The sequence below is a fragment of the Phialemonium atrogriseum genome, assembly GCF_030411735.1.
Source record: "Phialemonium atrogriseum strain 8032-3 unplaced genomic scaffold QBC33scaffold_41, whole genome shotgun sequence".
NCBI classification, from domain to species: Eukaryota; Fungi; Ascomycota; class Sordariomycetes; order Cephalothecales; family Cephalothecaceae; genus Phialemonium; species Phialemonium atrogriseum.
The window spans coordinates 65,427-84,766 of record NW_026848178.1 but is presented as its reverse complement, the minus strand read 5'-3'; the positions used below and the strand labels follow the sequence as shown (position 1 = coordinate 84,766).

The following is a 19,340-nucleotide window of genomic DNA, read 5'->3' as shown; positions in this document are numbered from 1 at the left end:
AGATGAATTGTCATTTTTCCTTCAACAAACCGCCGGCCTTCTCCACAACGACGTGCTGGACGAGGTCGCTGCAATGTTATCACTGTCTCTAGACAGCCCTGTTCAGCCTTGGGCTCCGGACTCTCCAAGCACACCAGTCTACAAGGCACTTCCTCTGGTTAATCAGGCCCCAAGACGTGCCCGAGAGAAACTGCCAACTGGGTCCGGTTCTGCCTCACCATTCTCAGGTCTCCACAACCTCATCGACTGGATGCAGCGGAGTGGGGATAAGACGTCCACTGATATTCAGCTAGGCCCTGGTCAGACCGTAACAAGCCACCTTGGAGCATTTAGCACAGCATGGGTGGACTTTCAGCAGATCCGGGATTTTCCTGCCCCCAAGCCTCCAGTCATTGCTACTTCACAGTCACTGCCGAGAATTCGCCAACCAAAGTTCGGTCATAATCCATCCTCCCAGAATGCCGATCCTAGCACCCCTCACCTCGATCACACGACCAGCCCATTCCCATTCCTCTATGGGTTTCCAGGCGATCCACCCTCGCCCAGCGACCAGATCAAGGCAGTTCGTCGACAGGTGGGGGAAACACAACAGGGTTCGTTAAAAATGCTCGAGTCACTTCATCTTGACGACGACGACGAGGAAGCCCAGCCAGCTGGGATCCATCCACGCACTCGATCCGAAGCAATCACTGTCAACTTCCTGATCAACTTTCTCAACGGCGTCGCCCTGGAGCTCCACCCTCACTCAGTCCGACCGAGCTTTGCCTCTGTGTCGGAGCAGACTTGCTTTGTGTTCGGACCCAGCCCAAAACGGCAGATGGCCACCGGATCGTATCGTGCCCATGTCGACGGGTACATGTACAACCTACCATCCCGCGCCGGCGAGAGCAATAATGGGGATCCCAATCAAGTCCGGCGTCTCTTTCTGTACGAGGTCAAGCCAGTTGCCTACACTCGCACTTCTTCTGATGTTCAGGACGCATTGCTTCGCCAGGTTACAGCCGAGTTGGCGGCGTGGGCGTACACAAGATTAGAGGAGCTCCTTGGACAATGTCAGAGGTATCCTGTCCCTCTCTTCCACCTTTTATCCACCCTTCCTTCCTCTTATCCTAACCCCCAATTGTCCCTATAGCTTCATCCAAAGTTAAATAATCGATGTAGTTAACACACAAGACCTTAGATCCAACCTCCCTGTCTATTTGCCCACCATTGTCCAGACACAGGATGAGTCCTGGCTTTTTATCGGCGTGTGCCACCAAGACTATCTTCTTTACATCAGAAATCCTGATGCTCCTGTGGTACCTGCAGATGATTTGATAATGGAGACATCAATGCTGCAGATACACTTCTTTGGCCGGTACTCTCTATACTCCCGGGAACACATGTTGAGCCTTGTTGCATTTGTCGTTGCCCAGATGCGTTCACAGCTTGCAGCTTTTCGATAACTAGACCTAGGCAGAAATATTTTATTTACACGCGTAACTAGCCGTCGTGCCATACAAATGAGAAGTTCAAAAAAAAAAAAAAGCTCGGGAGATCGTCAGGGCATCGAAGGGAACAGTATCCACAGTTCCAAGCTGCTAAACTCAAAAAGAAACAAAAAGAAGAGTAAAATTCCCCCCGCCATAAATTCTACTTCATAACTAATCTCATCGCCCCAGCAACAGTACAGCCCCCTTACCAACCCCCACTGATTGGCAGCGAGGCTCTAGACGTGCACAGACATAAGAAAACACAATGCGGCATGTTTATGTTTACCACAACCATAGGTGTACTCTCTTTGCACATCGCTAGCATCTCTCAGCACCACCGATGATACTTAATGAATCCCTCTCAAGTCGCTATCCTCTCCTGGATCTCTTCAATTGAGCACGCTGTTGACAAGCCAGTCTTGTCGGCATCTCCAGCCTAGCTGACACCTCCTAAACATTCCCAACACCGCAAGTGCCATCTGTCATCGCTATCACCATTGCCCTCTCAGTCGACACCTCCCATTTGCCGCTCCATATCACAAGTTGACGCAACGACAGCTAACAAACGGCGTCGCCTAGCCAAGGAGAACAACAATAATAACAACCGTGGCGACGATGCGGACAATGACGAAACACCCCGCGCTCCCTCACTTTACGGCAGCGCGCCTCGGCTCCGCAGCGATGCGTCCTCGTCCAACTCCGACCTCTTCTCCGAAAGGTCAGGAACATCTTCACCGACAAAGCAGCTGTCGGCCATGAAGCTTCACGACGATGGGTTCCGCGTCGGTAAACTCCTCGAGCGGCCCTTGGCTGGGGCTTTGGATCGTCTGGTTAAAGACATAAGGTTCTACACGTATAATGTCGGTGTCATTTCCGCGGAGCTAAAGGTATTATTAACGTAACGTCACCATGATGTTATTTTGTGTGCCTGATTCGTCCCGATGCTGAGCATCGCGGGAAACTCCAGCCCGCCATCGAGCCCAGCGGCGAAGTCGACGAGCTCCTCCTCCCCTTCGTATTTTCCGACTCCGCCTACCTCCCCCGACTCACCCTCCGCAAAGCCCGTTGAATCGTAGAGCGGGCAAACCGCTGCGAGCTACGACACGAGGAGGAGGCGTCCTGGAACGCATCGGTGCTCAATACTATCTTTCTTGCTTCATGTCAACCCCAGGGAGAACGTGGGGTGGTTGACTTTATGTCTTGGTAAGAACCTGACGTTTGGATCCCTTTTTGCAAAATCTCCCTTTGTAAGGGGCTCATGCTAACACCGTTCTCCTTTAAAGCACCACCGCACGCATCTTCCCAGAATACCGCCCCCGCAACGCCCTCTCCAAGATGGTCGACTTCTGCATGCACATCGACCAGACCCTCGGCCCACCTGACGACAACGACGCTGAAGCAGCCCGCCGCATCGACCAGCTCCAGCGGGCGCCCAGACGTGTCCATCATCCACACAAACTACTCGCCCCTGGTAGACCTGCCTGTCGCCGTGTCTGTCGAAACCAAGAAGGGCACCGATAACTGGGACAGGGCTGTCCTGCAGATGGGGACGTGGCAGGCCGCACACCTGCGGAGACTGGCTAGCACTGCTGACCCTAATGGCTCGAGCGGAGGCATTGGGTTCTTGCCGGGGATTATTATCATGGGTCACTTTTGCCACTTTGTTGTTATGGTTAGGGAGGAGGGTGTTGAGCAGCCGGTTTTGTTATCTAGCATTTTGGTAGGTTCGACAGAAACTGTTTTGGGCGTTTATAAGGTTCTTGCTTGTGTTTCGAGGCTTACCCGTTGGTCGAAAGAAGGGTTCTGGCCTGCTTCTAAGCGAGACATTTTGGGAATGGGGGTTGTTAAGAGTGGGAGTTGAGTTGTCTTGACGGTACCCAGAAGTGTTCAGTTAGACTTTTCGACGCCCTAGACTACTCAAACCCAGTGGCTGTCACCATAGACACTCGTGCTCAAGGAGGAGCTAAGCAGATCGAGTCCTAGCAAACCACCCTCGTGACTGTTCCGGTAGGCGACCCTCCGATGATAGCCCACGGCTTTGGTCCGGGAAGCTTACGGCAGGAACACGGCTGGGGCTTACTCACTTGCTGTGGAAGTCTTCAAAATGGAGTACTATGCGATTACTTTGCGAGTTGCCGGCTGCTGTTATGCTCTGGCGGAATGGCAGAAGGATCTAGATAGCTCCAACATTCTCGAGACAGCAGCAAGACTAGGAGGAGAGACGTGTATAGTAAGAGCTAAGATAAGATACAGCTAAGCACTGGCCTGGTGGGAATACTGAATAACGCTGTGTTCCGCGAACCGGATCTCAACAGGGTCTGGAGGTCTTATCACGGGGGCTTGACTTCCCCCAACTATCTATCGTCCAGTTGTCATGTGCGTCAGTAACGACAGTATCGGCAGTATATCGGCAGTAGTATCGGCAGTCCGTATCGACAGTCAGTATCGACAGTATCGACAGTATCGGCAGTATCGGCAGTATCGGCAGTATCGAGAGCATCATTCAAGACACCCCCAGAGCCACGTTCCATGAGTTCTCGGCTTACAACCCCGTAATCTGGCCGGACTCTATGCTATAGGGTTGATGGATTTGCCGCTCCGACTTCCTCCTTCTTGTATAGACAACCCCACCCCCACAAAGGCGTTCATGGGATTGATCCCGTCGCGGGTTTCAACGTGTCCTTGGTGTCGTTGAGGCAATGTTCTTGTAGAGTTAATACGAGGCGACGGGATCTTCTGACAGGCCCGAGCGATTAGAAATTCGATTTCCCGATACGGTCTCCATTTTCGATACTTGATGTCTTGTCTTGAGGGCTCCTAGAACGGTTGTCTTGGTGTCGTCCAATTAAGGGCCTGTTGGAAGCTCTTGAGGGGACTTGTCTTTTCTTCGCCGCTGATCTCCGTGTGCGCTTGGCAGTACCTAGCGGTGTATTTATGTTTTCCCAAGGCTCCGCCAGCGACTGTATACCCAAGAATAGACATTGTGACAGACCAGAGTCCTCTGCATTGTCCATGTATGTTCCAGTTCCAACTCTCTCTCGTGTAGGTTTCCTTTGTGTATCCTTCTGAGCTCCCAGAGTGAAACTAGGCGGTGACAGTGGCAGAGATTGAGCGCTGGTCTTTGAGGTTTGTGGAGTCTCTTGTTTGGGCTTGTGGGTGTCGATGGACGCAGGGTGTGAGTGGAGGAGAGTTGCGAAATGTCGGACAAGGGCGTCGAAGGCGAAGGTCCGCGAGAGGTGCATGAAGGTGCCTAGGCTAACGCCGTCGGTATCTGAGATAAGATCTGGTTGCGCGCAGAGCTGTTGGGCTGTCGAACTCTAGCAGTCGCGCAACTGGGTGAGGCGTCGTCTCGCCGCGTGGCTAGTCGGCTGCCGAATTCAGCGAGAGAGCTGGAGGTGTTGCTAATGTCGTACACGTCGTGGTTAAATGCCTCCCTGTCCTGCAGCGACCAGACTTCGCCACTGGCGCGCATCATTTTAAACCCAACCGCCCCCCGAGGATATCTCCAAGCCTTTCAAATCAGGCTGGTGCCAGTGATTGAGCAGACAAGTAGCGACGGCAACAACATGAGGGATATCGAGAAGCCTGACGGTTTCACGTAGGTTCATCTTTCTGGGTCTCCTGATAATGTGGACATTGAAGTCCTTGTAATTAATTACCTAGACAGCTGAACATATTGGCTACGATATCACTGCACCGTCCGCACTTTCGGGAGCTATTTCTGAGTGCAAACTCTACTTTGATCCCGGAAAGGACTCATTGCTGCTTGCCAATCGCTCCACGAGGGTCTTGATATACCTCTAGCGTCTTACGGACGGGGATGGTGGGTCGCAGCAGCTCCTCGGCCCACTGTGTTGGACGTTGGTCGACCTAGGAGCTGGCGGACATTTGCCGATAACCAATCACCTGTCATAGACATGGATTTCCGGGTTATGTCGCGGCGGTTTGTCAACATTCAAGACAAGGAGGTTGTCGTAGCCGACGGAGCATCAAACAGACAAGCGATAACCCTAAGTCTAAGCGACGACGTCAAGACTTGTCCCAGGAGCCTATCAAGACGGCGGAGTCGGTCAAGCGCCCGAGGGGATAGAATTGCAACAACCGGGCCACAGTTATCTTCCAATCTCTGCAGTTGTCTCCACTTATCGAAAACATCAACCATCCGCTTGTAAGTTACGAGTGGCTAGACAGCGCAGGTCTTTGGCGCCAATGGAGAGGACTATTGTGTAACCTGGGCTGAGTACATTGCTTTGACTGGGCGCTCCCTTGTCTATACCGCCTCTCATTCAGCAATGAAGGACGAACCGGTAGACATTAGGGCATAAGGAACCAACTCATCCTGACTGTAGAGATGTGCCTTTGCAAGACTCAAATACATTCCTGGCTCTCGCAGAGTGTGAGTCACTTCTTGTTGTCAAAATAGCCTGCTGGGTCTTAGCGGCTGCCCTATTCCTCGATTTGTATTTAGGTTTTCTTGATATCATTGCCAAGAGGACAAGAACTACGTCTTGTTGGATGTTTGGTCACAACATTCTAACACGGCTCACTACAGATTTCTTGTGTGCGTCTCCACTCAGCCAACGCCCGCTTTTTGAGCTTCTACCTAGAGAATGTTAACGCCCCGTCTCTAGACAAGGTCCTACAGTGGCGAGACTCGGCAGGGTTCTTTACCGATGATGCCGACGACGCGGAGCGGATTCTCGCAGACATGGCGGGCGTTTGTGTTTCATCCGCAACCGCGGGATCCTACACAATGGCGTGAAACCTGCGAACACTCTTTACTCACCCGTGTGAGGGGCTGTTCTTGTCGACTTTGGTCTGGGAACTGAGGCTGAGTTTGTCACCAAACTTAGTCAAGGAGGTGGAGGTGTAAATCGTTGATATCGACAGGATGGTGTGTCTGATCATAGCTAAGAAGCTGTTGTTTATCTACAGAAGATCATGGACATTGATGCCAACCAGGCTCGAACTGGCTCTGGAGCCAACACCCAGTGATGGGGTGGTGTTGGCGACTTTAGAACCATGCGCCTGAAGCAGCTGACGGTCGACTTGATGCATGCGGATGGGAAGCTGCATGTGTTTGACAATGGGGTTGCGATACAGGTTGCGAATGGTGACAAGAACATGGAGGTGGGGATGATGTACTTACGAGATAGACGTGGTTAAGAGTAACTACAAATACTATCACGATAGTGAATCCTAGGCAGAGCGTGGCTAAGAGGATGACGAACTCTATCATATTGAAAGGGCGCATGCTAGTGCCAGGAGAGACCCTGTAGAAGACTCGACTTTGCTTAATCTGATGTCGAGGGTGTTCTCGATGAGGGAGAGGGTTTACACGAGGGCATAGGCGAGGGGGCGTCCAAGGGCAGGAAGGTGACCGTGACATTCTGTGTCAGAAAATTCCAGGAGTAGATAATAATCAACAACGTGTCACACATTGCCATCAATCCCAACATCAATCTTGCGTGGATAACCACGAAGATACGGAGGGTTACAATCATACCATATGACTTTAGCACGCCGCATCTAGTATTGCTATCAGTACTGAGGCCTACTACGCGAAACCTGCTAGTCACCTGTTTCTACTGGAATACGCGCTGACTTAGCTAGTCTGACTAGAAATAGCATGACTCAGTGGCCATGCTGGCTCGGCGCTGGTTAATTTACAATAGTTGGTCATTCAAACTCTAGTATGATTATGACAGGTGTGATCCAACAAGTGTAATCGATACACAGGTGTAATTACATAGGTGTGATTTAGAGATGGGGTGTGATTTGCAGATTTGCAGACGAATAAATATGTTCACACACAAAATGCGATTCGCACACGGCTGTGAGTCGGAAACGAGTGTCATTCAGACACGATATCCACACGGAAGTGATTCGCACACGATATTTGTAGCTACAGGTTGGTACTCACTAACACGTTTTTAACCCCTCTCAACCTCTGTCTCTAGTATAAAACCTGCTCTCCCCACGCTTTATTCTTCAACTCCTTTAACCTCACCTCTCAACTCATCACAGAGCACTCTTTACTTTCTCGATTTCCCTACTTGGCTTTCGCCTACAAAGACCTCCGCCTACAAAAATCTGCGCTCGCACAATCCTTTGCTCCCGAAATCCTTTTGCTCAAAATGTGCAAACTCATCTTCTATGTCGAGCGGTGCGCTTGCACAATCCAGTTCTGCAAATTCCACCCCGGCAAGGGCCCTCCTGGCCACCCACTTCGAGATTGCCAGCGTACAGAATCCCATTTTGTACGGTGGGATCTCTGCGACGAGATGGTCCACCGTCGTGCGGCAGAGCAATTCTCGAATCGCCCTTCTTACTTGCCAGACCACTTTGGGGTCGAAGTCCCAAACTGTGACAAGGTTGCGGCTGCGGTTCAGAACTACAACACTGGTGATGTAAGCACTTGTCAATTCGATATCCTATCAACTTTTTAATGAATACTTTCTGACTTCTTTGATCAGCCTTGGCGTGGCGCTACTCGCAAGGCGGAACTTGGGTATTATGGCCCATCTTGGTACTGCCATAAATGCGCGCCCTTGCAGGGATAGAGAGAAAGGGTAGTTTTTTGAGACAGGTTTTTGCTTCTTCTTGGAATGTAATATATTCCCTACTACAGGTAAAATAAATACCAAGGAATTTTCTTGAACCCCAAGCTCACGATTAGTTTACCTGTTAAGTGCGTAATGAAATATGGTCTGGCTGCGGGGGGGGGGGGCGTTGACACCCCAAGGATGAGTGGTTTCTTTGTCAAACTGGTGGTTTGGTTAGCCGAGGGAATCGACAGACTATTAAATATTTGGCGATATAGCTGCTGCTGTTTTCATCCAATAATAGCCATATCTGTCGCTACGAAGGTTGCTTAGTGGACCCCTTTTGTGTAGGCTGGCATGTGGACCGTCTTCGCCTTCTAGTGCAAAGATCTTCACCTATCGAAATCTTCAGGATTCCGTGGCAACCGGGAAGACCGGCTGTGGGACCGAGAAAGCCGATGATAGTCTAGACCATGACCTACCTTCTTCGACGTCTAACGGGAGAGTCAACGTTCGTATATTTAAAACTTAATTTGTCTACGTGACGAAATTTGGAGTGTTTAATGCTGCGGACTGCATGTCGGAAGAGACTCGCGTTGAATTGGACTTAACCTATCGTGCATCATGCCTGTATGAACCCGTGGAGGGGCTTTGAAGGCGGGATTGTGCAGATGTAGCGAGGGTCAAACTGAGGCGGTCGCGTCTTGTCAGTGCTGAAGGCGGCCCCAAATACGTCTCGCGGGGTTGCTTATGCGCTCCTGCTCCGCGCCGTTGTTGTCTTCGACGCTTATGGTGACGTCCTTGTCGTCATCCAAGCAGACAGCAAGGACCCGTCCTGTCGGCGCGTTTTTGCAAGTGCAGAGGAGAGTGGCTTTGTGCCTCGTGACCCACCCTCTCCCCTTTCTTGGCAGCATTTTGGAGCATTGCGTTTTTTCCCCTGTAGAGCTCGTTCAGCCGTCGAGAGTCACCACTTTCTTATGAGGATATGCATGTGCCTCTATCGCTGCATGTTCTGATAAAGCCGGAACTTTCTAGACCAGGAGTGTATGCCTTTAAGCTTCTCGATCATGGTCACACGGGCTCGACAGCCTTACGCATGCTGTAACCACGTGGGATGCCTGACCTGTCAGATACGACAAGAAGGACGTGTCCATCTTGCCCATTTAAGAGAACCTAGTGCATGTCCCAGCGCGCTGTAAACCCAAACGTAAAGAGCCCTGCGGAGCTATCCTGCTAGAATTGCGACGCTGGTGAAGCGGAGGCAGGACTTGGGATGTGTTAGGCAGGGATTTGTGGTGCATTAAAACCCGGGACAAGGAGGGTCACGTAGAGTCGGTGGGCGCAGTCTGTTACTTGAGGCAGTGCATGTCTATTCCTGTTGTACGCCAAGCATGATGGCCATGGTACGATCAAAGCCGCAAATATCCAGCCCGACAGCTCTTTGGTATCTCAGCTCCATCAGCAACAATAGACTACCTTGACTATTTAAACAAGCAGCTCTGGCCCTTTGCCAAGGGCTGTGCCTGTGGTCTAATCCCGCGGCTCTAAAAACGTATCTTGCTTTAGCGCCAACCTTATTCCTCCGCTATGGTGGCTCGTTTGGCTCGATAACGGGTAAGGAGGGCTTGCGGTTCATGGTTGGGCTCGTCATTGTCGACAAAGTCAAGTCAGCTTGACGGGACAAGTCAGCTTGGCGGGAAATTGTCATACTAGAATGCAATCATCACCAATCGATTCCCCTCAATTGGCTTTCTCCATTTCTCAATAGTCACTGAACAGAATGGATCTTGTTTGTTTTGGTGGGATTGCGCACTTGCTCGAAGGTTTCCCTCAGCCTGGCGGCCCCGATTTTAAAGCCGAATACACCCCTTTGAAGCCGAAATACTTTACACTTCCCTGACGCTCCCAGGCCCAGCGTAAAGTAGGGCACGCGGGAAGGTCGGGGATTGTTTAATTTCCCCCTGAGTAGAAGTGCGCGGAAAACGAGACTGTCGCTCGGCGACAAGCCTCTAATTAGAACAAAAAAAAGCAAAACAAACGCAAAAACAAACCGAATAACAAGGGCAGAAACGAAATGTTGCCAGACAATGTCAGCGCCTTAAAATCTTCCAGTGTCTGGCTACAAATGTTTTCAGAAGAGACTGCACTCTCTTTATATATTGAGGATTGGCTCCACAACATTGTCGCAGCCGCACCCTCTGTCGCACCCGCAGTTGCACCTCCAGAAGCCGTTTTCTGGCCTACCGACTTCCATTCCGCAGCCACTCCTATGCCAACCTCGTCTCCGTCATCGAGATCAAGTTACTACGTTGCCGGTCGGGAATCACCGGGGAAGAGAGAGCGACCGAACTACCCTTACGATGGCCTGGATGACCCTTTTGTCGGTATCAATGATGAGACAATGATGGAAAACATGGACAAGACACCAACATCCGATCGCCAATCTCAGGGTGCTCTTGCTTTTCGAATCCAGCCGCCCGTCCTAAGACCATCATCCCCTTCGACTAGACGGTCTTCGACACCGAGTGGGACCACAACAAGCACGACCGACAAGTCCCGGCGTTCGACAAGTCCCGGCGTTCGACAAGCCCGGTGAAAACCACCAACAGTCTCGACCGACTCAAAAAGCCCATTCGAATTCCCGCCCTAGCAGAGAACGCGAGCAAACAACTGCCTGCCGACATACAAATGCTGTACCGAAGCATTTACAATATCACCGTCAACCACCAGCACTTCATGCCTCCCACGATTCGCGAGGATATCGAGTGTGTCGCAAAGCGCAGGCTACCAGATCATTGGTTCCAGGATATGACATGGGAAGAGAAGAAGAGCATGCAGACTCGTCACAGCCAGACTCCACAAGCATAGCAGGAGCAGAACCTTGGACGGAAGAATAATGTACGGGATGCGGGAGACCGCGGTGGTGACGAAGACAACGAGAATGACAATGACGGTGACGATGGCGATGCGCCAAATCTTCCCTCATATGAAGAACGTCGTCAGCAGAGACAAGACGCCACCCTGCCTTTCTTGGTACACATCGCCGAACTTGACGCCCTTGTCCACCTCAAAACCGTCGCTGACAACTGCAGACGGCTGAACCGGCACGAATCCGCATGGAACGTCCTCGTCCACGGCCCGCTCTTCCAGCTAGCCCTCCCATCCCACATCAAGATCGAGCCTGTAACCTCCGTGTCCGTCTCCAAGGCCATCATCCCCTTGTGGCGGCAGCGCACCAAGGAAGTCCTAGCGGCCGACTCCAAGCGCGTCGACTTCGCCTTCACGCTGACCCCGCGCGACGACGTGGAGGCCGCGATCCGCGCCGCTGTCACGGGCCACCCGCCTGGGATGGACATGGTTAACTAGACTGCTACGTATGTGGCGCTAAGGTACGCGCCTGTCGCTCTCAGCGCCGAGACCAAGACGACGAGCGGGTTGGTGGAGGAAGGGCGCGCGCAGCTGGCTGTGTGGACGGCGGCGTGGCATCAGAGGATGGGGGATTTCCTGGTCGGGCGAGGGCGAGGGGGAGCGAGGGAGGAGGAGGGGTTATTGCATTGACGACGACGATGACAACGACAGGAGGTGGCCCCTCTAAGGTCATTACTCTTCCGCTGTTGCTGATTGTGGAGCATGAGTGGAAGTTGTCGTTTGCTGTTGATCGGGTGATTCGATTGTGAGTGCCTCTGCCAACTTTCTCGTCTACTTTTACCAGACTAACAGCTATCGACAGGATATCCTGACTGAGATGTCTGTTGGCGATACAGGAAGCATTGCCGGCTTGTTTACTATTGTTGCTGTGTTGCGCAAGCTTGCGCGCTAGATAGAGCGGCCTTTCCAGAAGTGGATCAGCGATGTATTTCTTCGTCCTAGCTCTGTTGCTTAGTATCAGGAGGGTATCATTCTATATCTCTGTCTAGATGCCCGTCACATAATCTTGGAAATCAAGCACAGGTTGTTTATGATGAGAAGATTTGAGATTTGCAACACGATAATGTCGTCAGACGTTGTGCTAGGAGGTACCTAAATTGCAACCGAGGAGACAAATAATTACCACCTCGATTTACCACCCCTACCTTGACAATCCCATGAAAGATAACGTATCAAACTGAAAATAAGAAACAAGACCACAAAAGACAGGAGATCCAAAAAGTAATAAGACGAGAAGCAAAAAAAAAAAAACGTACAACACCGGGGATTCGCTGGTCGTCACCGACCCAACTACTGATCCGGCCCTCAGTGGCTTATCTATGGGAGAGCGGACGGGATCCCGAGTTCTCCACTGGGTATGGTCGTACGTGAAAGAATAAGCTCTTAGTCCAGTATATATGTGCGGATGTGCAGTAGGAAATGTGAACCCCAAGGCTCTGGTGCAGTCACGTGGCACCTCTGAGGCTACCGCCCATGCCGGACATACTATCAATAATCAACCAACACCCAAACCAATGTTTCTCAACGAATGCACGTCACAAATGTACGAAACGACGTGTATCCCCATCGCTGTCAAGAACATTACAATAATCTTGACGTTCGCTAGTTGTCCACCTCGACAGGTAATGGTGCATTCACGTCCAGCAAACCTTCTTGTCTCTGCCCATTCAAAGCCAGAACTAGAGGGAGTATTGCTCTCGAATAATAGATTCGACGGACGATTCCTGTTCTCCTCTGAGTCCAGATCGTTGGTGCAAAGTGTGGCAAACATGGAAACTCAGGAGCCTGGAAAATGGGATACAACTGCAGCTAGAAAGAGTAACCTCAAATCAATTTTTAGTAACAGGTTTTATCTCTTCAATATAAAAAAAAGCAATATTTAAGGAGTGGAGCATTCGCGAGAGTAAATGAACTAATAAAGCTGAACAAGGCACGGCGGCATAGTTTAACGCGCTTCCTTGGTCTGAGGGACTACATGTTATCTTCGTCTTGCATGCTGAACGCGACAACTACTACGGGTAGTCTGTCATCTTCATTCCTCTCTACGAGTGAGACAACGGCACCTCTCATCCTTTTCTGCGGCAGAGTAAGGAGCGCCACTGTCTGATTCAACCATTTCTAGAGAGTACATTACAACTTGAGAGGGGTCCAAAGTACACATTTGGCGTGCCTCCGAGAAAGAGACATTGGGTTAATCCAAAGAGAGGTACTGCTCCAAGACCCAACGGGCAGATCCAATGCCCCATTGCGGCGAATCTTTATGGTTGTCGACGCCACAGGAATACACAGACAGGGACTACCCACTCTTTTGGCCCACGTGGAGAGGCATAGTCATGGGCAGAGAGAGGCTCTTTTACACTTTCTCCTTGTTTGTCAGTTTTGGCAACTGTCATTTCAACATGCTCACGCAATACCATTACATTCTGCTAGTCGCAACATCCAACCAAAACTACCATGAAACCAAGGTCGGGGATCAAGAGCATGCTGTTCTATCGCGTTTGACAATTAGCTTAGCCGAGTTCAGCTTCTGACCGCGCATAGGACGGATTTAACGAGAACCAGTAGATCCAAAGAGTGAGGACAGCCTGGCTGTACATAGTATGTGGGACAGAAAAGAGGAGGGGGGAACCCGAGCCAGTGGGTAGGATCAAACCCGAGCTAGTGGGTAGACCGGGCGGGATCCCAAATATAGTTACCTTACCGAGGTCGGCGAAAAGCGCCAAGCAGGGCTGTGTAGAACATGAAATTGGGGAAGCGGTTAGAATTACCAGGGACGAGAGAAGGGCTGGTCCTGATAGAGTACAGGGATTTTGTTTGGTATTCTCCTACGCCACTTGGACTATGCCGCAATCAATATACATCTCCGCGGGGCAATAACCATCTTACCAAGGGTGGAGGTTACACCGCTACTTCCTACGGTCACCAGCTGAACCAGAAGTAGAGACCCCCGTGCAAAAATAACATTTAACATCCCAAGGAAGATAGGTGTATACAGGGGTATCATCCACAATGAGGGAACCCCATGTGCCAAGCCAACAGTTTGTGTGGCGATGAGTATCGGAAGTCGGCATGTCGCCATCCAACCTGCTCATTCCTGAACCGCCATTGCTCCCAACCTGCTCTTCACAAACAGGTATTGTGCTCACCGCGCCTACCGCGTATAACCACTATGTCCACGTGGACAATCCTAATGCAGATTCCGTCAGATATTGTCAGCAGCTTGCATAGAGTAGTAATACAAGAAGCTGATTTGTTCGCTGTCACGGTGGCCATAGTCGGGTATCGCTGGCCACTTCCCCTTTCGTTGCATCATGTCGTAATCGTTATGCAGGCCTTGTCTTCTTCCAGATCCTCAACAACCACGGTAAAAAGCCCGGAAGCCTCTTTCCGGCTTTCCTGAGGCCCCACCCGAGCATGTCGTGCTTCTTCTGTCTCCGACACGGTACGTGGGGTGGCTACCCGCCGCTATAAAATGCCGGCGATATCGGCCGTTACTCACCGGAGTTCCGGAGATGTCTTGTCCAGGAGGTCCGGAGATGTCTTGTCCAACCCCACTCTAGTGGAAGCCCACCAGCAACAAATAAGGCGGGCAGGGCATGGATAGATGTCCATCAGATATAGATATTCACAACCCCTCTCCATTGCGCCATCTTATGCCATGCGCACGTCTAGACAATGTCGATGTCACATCATTCTTGTCCCGTTGCACGTATGGGATTCGAGGTAAGGAGTAACGTGGTCAAGATAGTGTTAAAAGGAACAAACTTTTCGACAAGCTTTGCGGCAGTCTTGGTGTAAATTGGCAAATGAAAATTGAAGTTCAAACCATCACCAATTATTGTGTCTTTCAAGCCAGAGTTGATCTGCAGACGCGTCGACAATGTCAGAGAAGCAAGAGCCTATCCACTCGGCGGCCGAGTCGAAGGCGTCCCCTCCAGACTCGGTCCTTGAGCTTCCATCCATCAGACGCAACAACTATGTTACCGGTGATGCGTTCGCCGCTGGTGGCTCGACAGAGTTGTACGAGCCAATTGTAGCGTACGAAGGCAAACACAGATATGACCCAACGGCGGAATGGACCGAAAAGGAGGAGAAAAGACTGATTCGCAGGGTAAGTCTTGTGCCAGCAATTGCAAACGCCGTGTTTAGCCAATGCACTAATTCAATTGCCACTTTTCCAGCTCGATTACCGAATCGCCTCTTGGGTCTGCCTCATGTTCTTTGCTCTGCAGCTTGATCGTGGCAACATCTCCCAGGCTCTGAGCGACGGCATGTTGAAGGATGTCGGTTTGTCGACAAACCAGTACAACTATGGTCAGACGATATTCTACCTTTGCTTCTTGTCGGCTGAAGTACCGTCGCAAATGATCTCAAAGAAACTCGGCCCAGACGTCTGGATCCCCATTCAGATGGTTACGTGGAGCGTCATCGGCATTTGTCAGGGCCTCATTTCGGGCGAGAAGAGCTTCTACACCATCCGTGCGTTACTGGGTCTGGTTGAGGGTGGCTTCATCCCCGATGCTCTTCTCTATCTGTCATATTTCTACACCAACAGGGAACTACCAATGCGGGTGGCGTGGTTCTATTGCTCCTCGCACTTCACCTATATCATTGCCGCTTTCCTTGCCTACGGAATCCTCCACATGCGTGATGTCGGCGGCTGGGAAGGCTGGAGGTGGTTGTTTGTCCTCGAGGGAGTGTTGACGGCGATTATTGGGGTGCTTTCCTGGTTCTATCTGCCTCCCAGTCCAACACAGACAGCGAGTTGGTTTCGAGGCAAAGATGGTTGGTTCACTGAGCGTGAAGAGGTCATTATGGTCAACCGAGTTTTGCGTGACGACCCAGGCAAGGTGAGGCTCACTGTCCCCATCACAGCAGGAGTCCTCAGATGAATATGGCTAACAATTTCTCACGCAGGGAGGAATGCACAACCGCCAGGGTATGGGACCAAAGTTGCTCTGGGCTTCCCTCACGGATTACGATCTTTGGCCGCTCTATGCGATAAGCCTCACTTTGCTCATGCCGACGAGCCCGCCTGCTGCATATCTCACCCTAAACTTGAAAGCGGTTGGTTTTGACACTTTCCAGACCAATCTCTTGACGATTCCAGCATACGCTCTTTTCCTGGTCCAGCTGGTGTTCTGGACTTGGTACTCGGAAAAGATTAATAACCGACAGATCATTGTCCTCTTCTATTCATTCTGGTGTCTGGTACTACTCCTTGCGTTGGAACTGCTTCCGACGGGTTCAAGCCCCTGGAGCTGGTATGGGATCACGGTGCTGATGATCGGTTTCCCTTATATCCATTCAATCAATGGTGAGCAAACTCAACTAAACCTGTCACGAGTCCTGTGAGATTGTGCAACTAATATATTTTAACAGTCAGTCTTACATCGCGCAACGCCGGTTCTGTACGCACAAGAACCATAGGCAGTGCATTATATAACATGATTTGTCAAGCATCTAATGTCATTGCCTCCAACGTAAGTCGCCTTGTTCAACATCTCCATGGCTCATCGAAGAGACCTTGCGAGCGTCGTGCTAATAATGTTTCACGGCAGATTTACCGCGCGGATGATGCACCTTTGTATAGACGGGGGAATAAAGTTCTTCTTGGCATTGTCGGATGGAACATACTCATGACTGTCTTTGTCAAGTGCTACTATATGCACCGCAACAAGACACGCGATCGTCTCTGGAGCGCAATGAGCTCGGAAGAGAAGGATCACTACCTCAGGACAACCAAGGACCAGGGTAACAAGAGGCTGGATTTCCGATTCGCCCACTGATTTGGGTATTCTTGGATACGACTGGCCATCACGCGAAGAGGTTGGGGCATGGTTATGCTGTACTTGTTGCTTGTGCGGGCAGCATTAAGCAGAACAGGCTCAAAGGTGGTTGGTGGCAATGGCAGAAGACGCCCGGGCATGCAAGGTGTTATGACAGTGCAGCCCTCTGTGACCCGATGTATTGTTCTAGTCAAGGAAGTTAAGAACCTGTCTTTAGCATGAGTCTCTTACAGCCAGGGTTATCGCTGGTGACTCCCTGAGCAACATCATTAGAGACGGAAACCAGGTATCAGACCTCTTCGGCTGTCACTACCGGATCAATGACTCTAACTACTTATCCATACATCTCCATACTCCGCTTCCAATTACCAGCAGTTCTCGCCATTAATTACGTGATTTCGGCTGCCACCTCGACAAAGCAAGGTCAATACATCGGCAACGTCTCAATTAGGGATATATTTCCAGGAATGCTCCATCTTTAGAGCGAGCGATGAGCAAGAAGGCTGGCTGGAAAGATTTTGAGGGTTACGTTATATTATGTTGAGAAGAGAAGGGGAAGAGCAGTCCTCTCAGTCGAATACCCCACTTTGGCATAGCCGTTGGCCTTGAGGAAATGCTCCATCAACCAGTTTAATAAGAACTCGCCAAGGCGCCGAGCTTTGGAATGCGAACTGTGTTAGTAAGATCAACGCAATTGATGTAATTACATGCCATTATGCGTACGAATACATGTCCATCGTTCCATCGGGGGCAATCGTCGGCAATAAAAGCTGCGCCCGCCGAGATCTGACCGGGTCTCGGAGCAATTATCTTGCCGTCATTTGCTTAAAACAAATCCGGCGGTTCCGACATAAACAAACCTCCCTCTTTTCAATTCTTTCAAGCCCACCTCAGAAGCCTGACAGGCATACTATCCGCTCTGATAATATTGTAACCATGTCTCCCACAAATGCGTCGACATGGAATACGTTGGGGCTATGTGTGGCAGCAACCTACGCCACCCTCGGCGCCAGTGCAATCTTGTTTCCGTCGCTAACAGCCGAAACGCTCGGATTCCGCTCGTTGCTCGAGTATGCAAAGGCCGACGTGCCTGGCGTCATGGGTTTCATCGGCGGCCGCGACCTGAGCATCGGTCTCGCCATCTTCGTACTAGGCAGAGCCGGCAGAAACCGGGAGATGGGCACGCTCATCTTAAGCTCCATGTTCCTTTGCGCGATCGACACCTACGTCTTCTGGGCGAATGGGAAGTGGTTCGAGTAAGTACCTGCTCCACAAGCCCACCATAACTTTGGTCTTACACATTTAGGGCACTGGTTTCTATCCCTATTGCCTCTCTGGCGGGATTTGTGGGACTGCGGTTGATAGGGTTGTCTGATTGAATAATTGGAAATACTATTGGTTTCAAATACTGGGCCGCAACTGCATCATTAATACAGCACCGCAGGGACAAGCATAACTACACTCAAGCCATAATTCTGCCTCGATAAATCCCCCACTGCAATCCAGGATGCTGATATAATGATGAAGATTCCCAAGGGCATCGATAGCGAATGATGACGTTGAACGAATGCACACTACGTCACATTGCACGAAAAATGGCGTCATCTCAACGACTGGGAGATACGCATCTCTGTGGAGGTAAAAAGGCCAAAGGAACACAAATTCCCAGCAGAACATTGGAATTTCCTACTAAGCGCTTCATCAAAGATATTTCAAAAACAATCCCCTACGCCACTTTGGTCTGATTAGCCCGAGTGGAAGCCAGTGGAAGCCCTTTGCAGTTTCGCAACTTTCTCCTATTGACTACCAAGATGCTCTCGAGGTTCGGCATCGCTGCGACGAGGTCCGGAATGATATCGGGGGCACGCGTGGGCATACTCGGCAGAACGACAATGCTCCGCCCCCCTCAAAGCTCCCACGGACCTGCCGCGACTCAAAAAAGACTGTTGATGTCTGAGCAGACAGGCAAGCCGGAAATGCCCAACATGCCGTCAAACAGTTGAGTTTACTGCCACATCACCCGGGCTCAGTTACATCTTAAGCTGACTGCTTGCCTAATTTTAGGGACGAATATGATTATCGCGGCGGCCGTCTTGGCGCTGGGGGGTATTGTCTACTACAGGAGGTCTGGGACCGAGAAAAAGGGTGATACAAATAGCAGCGCTGCTTAGATAGGGCATGCAATTGCAAAGGCGGACATTGGGGTTGCTCCCTAGTTAAACATCCGCCTGGCCGTATAGAAGAAATCCAGCAGGAATAAAGCAGGTTTTCTCTTTGGAGAGGACGTAACAAATTGCCACGGACTAGAACAATCTAGGAATCAAAATGTCATGCTTTCATAGCTCCTCCACGTCTGTATGCATGCGTAACAGCGTCCACAGTCGTATTGCCACATATATTAACCTCCAACGCCTTCCTGGAGTTGCATGTTCCCCGCGTTTTCTTCTCCGTTATCGAGCCAATAATGGTTACCCTAGGCTTAGGGCTACATCGTCGACCCGGCAAAACACGCGACCGCGCTGCTCTCCTACGTCCTGCCCACGACGTCGCCGCCACGGTGCAGCTCGCATTCATCGAGTTGGGCAACATGATGCTGCTCGTCGCCG

At 50.9% G+C, this 19,340-nt stretch overlaps 5 protein-coding genes across 5 annotated transcripts; all 5 read left to right on the top strand.

Moving 5' to 3' along the window:
- The first annotated feature begins 272 nt into the window (after positions 1 to 272).
- Positions 273 to 1,479, top strand: QBC33DRAFT_551910 (uncharacterized protein). Its single transcript, XM_060429244.1, has 2 exons — positions 273 to 1,059; positions 1,181 to 1,479. Exons 1-2 carry the CDS (start codon positions 605 to 607, stop codon positions 1,443 to 1,445), a joined length of 720 nt encoding a protein of 239 aa, XP_060278660.1. The 5' UTR covers positions 273 to 604; the 3' UTR covers positions 1,446 to 1,479.
- Positions 1,480 to 1,737: 258 nt separating this feature from the next.
- QBC33DRAFT_601560 (uncharacterized protein) lies at positions 1,738 to 3,290 on the top strand (the record flags this gene model as incomplete). Its single annotated transcript, XM_060432113.1, has 4 exons — positions 1,738 to 1,771; positions 2,052 to 2,370; positions 2,838 to 3,192; positions 3,249 to 3,290. 4 exons carry the CDS (start codon positions 1,738 to 1,740, stop codon positions 3,288 to 3,290), a joined length of 750 nt encoding a protein of 249 aa, XP_060278659.1.
- Positions 3,291 to 10,377: 7,087 nt separating this feature from the next.
- On the top strand, positions 10,378 to 11,383 carry QBC33DRAFT_519530 (uncharacterized protein; the record flags this gene model as incomplete). The annotated part of the gene is made up of 3 exons (XM_060426295.1): positions 10,378 to 10,401; positions 10,526 to 10,859; positions 10,932 to 11,383. 3 exons carry the CDS (start codon positions 10,378 to 10,380, stop codon positions 11,381 to 11,383), a joined length of 810 nt encoding a protein of 269 aa, XP_060278658.1.
- A 3,442-nt stretch (positions 11,384 to 14,825) lies between these two features.
- QBC33DRAFT_461409 (major facilitator superfamily domain-containing protein) lies at positions 14,826 to 16,734 on the top strand (the record flags this gene model as incomplete). Its single annotated transcript, XM_060425030.1, has 5 exons — positions 14,826 to 15,056; positions 15,127 to 15,795; positions 15,863 to 16,262; positions 16,328 to 16,428; positions 16,507 to 16,734. The coding sequence occupies 5 exons, from the start codon at positions 14,826 to 14,828 to the stop codon at positions 16,732 to 16,734; spliced, it is 1,629 nt and encodes a 542-aa protein (XP_060278657.1).
- A 517-nt stretch (positions 16,735 to 17,251) lies between these two features.
- QBC33DRAFT_551907 (uncharacterized protein) lies at positions 17,252 to 18,192 on the top strand. Its single transcript, XM_060429243.1, has one exon. The coding sequence runs from the start codon at positions 17,464 to 17,466 to the stop codon at positions 17,992 to 17,994; it is 531 nt and encodes a 176-aa protein (XP_060278656.1). The 5' UTR covers positions 17,252 to 17,463; the 3' UTR covers positions 17,995 to 18,192.
- Positions 18,193 to 19,340: the final 1,148 nt, after the last annotated feature.

Bases quoted from the DNA above. Each gene is read 5' to 3' on its own strand.
- QBC33DRAFT_551910 (XM_060429244.1), top strand. From the start codon at position 605: ATGCTCGAGTCACTTCATCTTGACGACGACGACGAGGAAGCCCAGCCA. The intron at 1,060-1,180 runs GTATCCTGTCCC...ACAAGACCTTAG, and splicing joins CTCCTTGGACAATGTCAGAG to ATCCAACCTCCCTGTCTATT.
- QBC33DRAFT_551907 (XM_060429243.1), top strand. From the start codon at position 17,464: ATGTCCATCGTTCCATCGGGGGCAATCGTCGGCAATAAAAGCTGCGCC.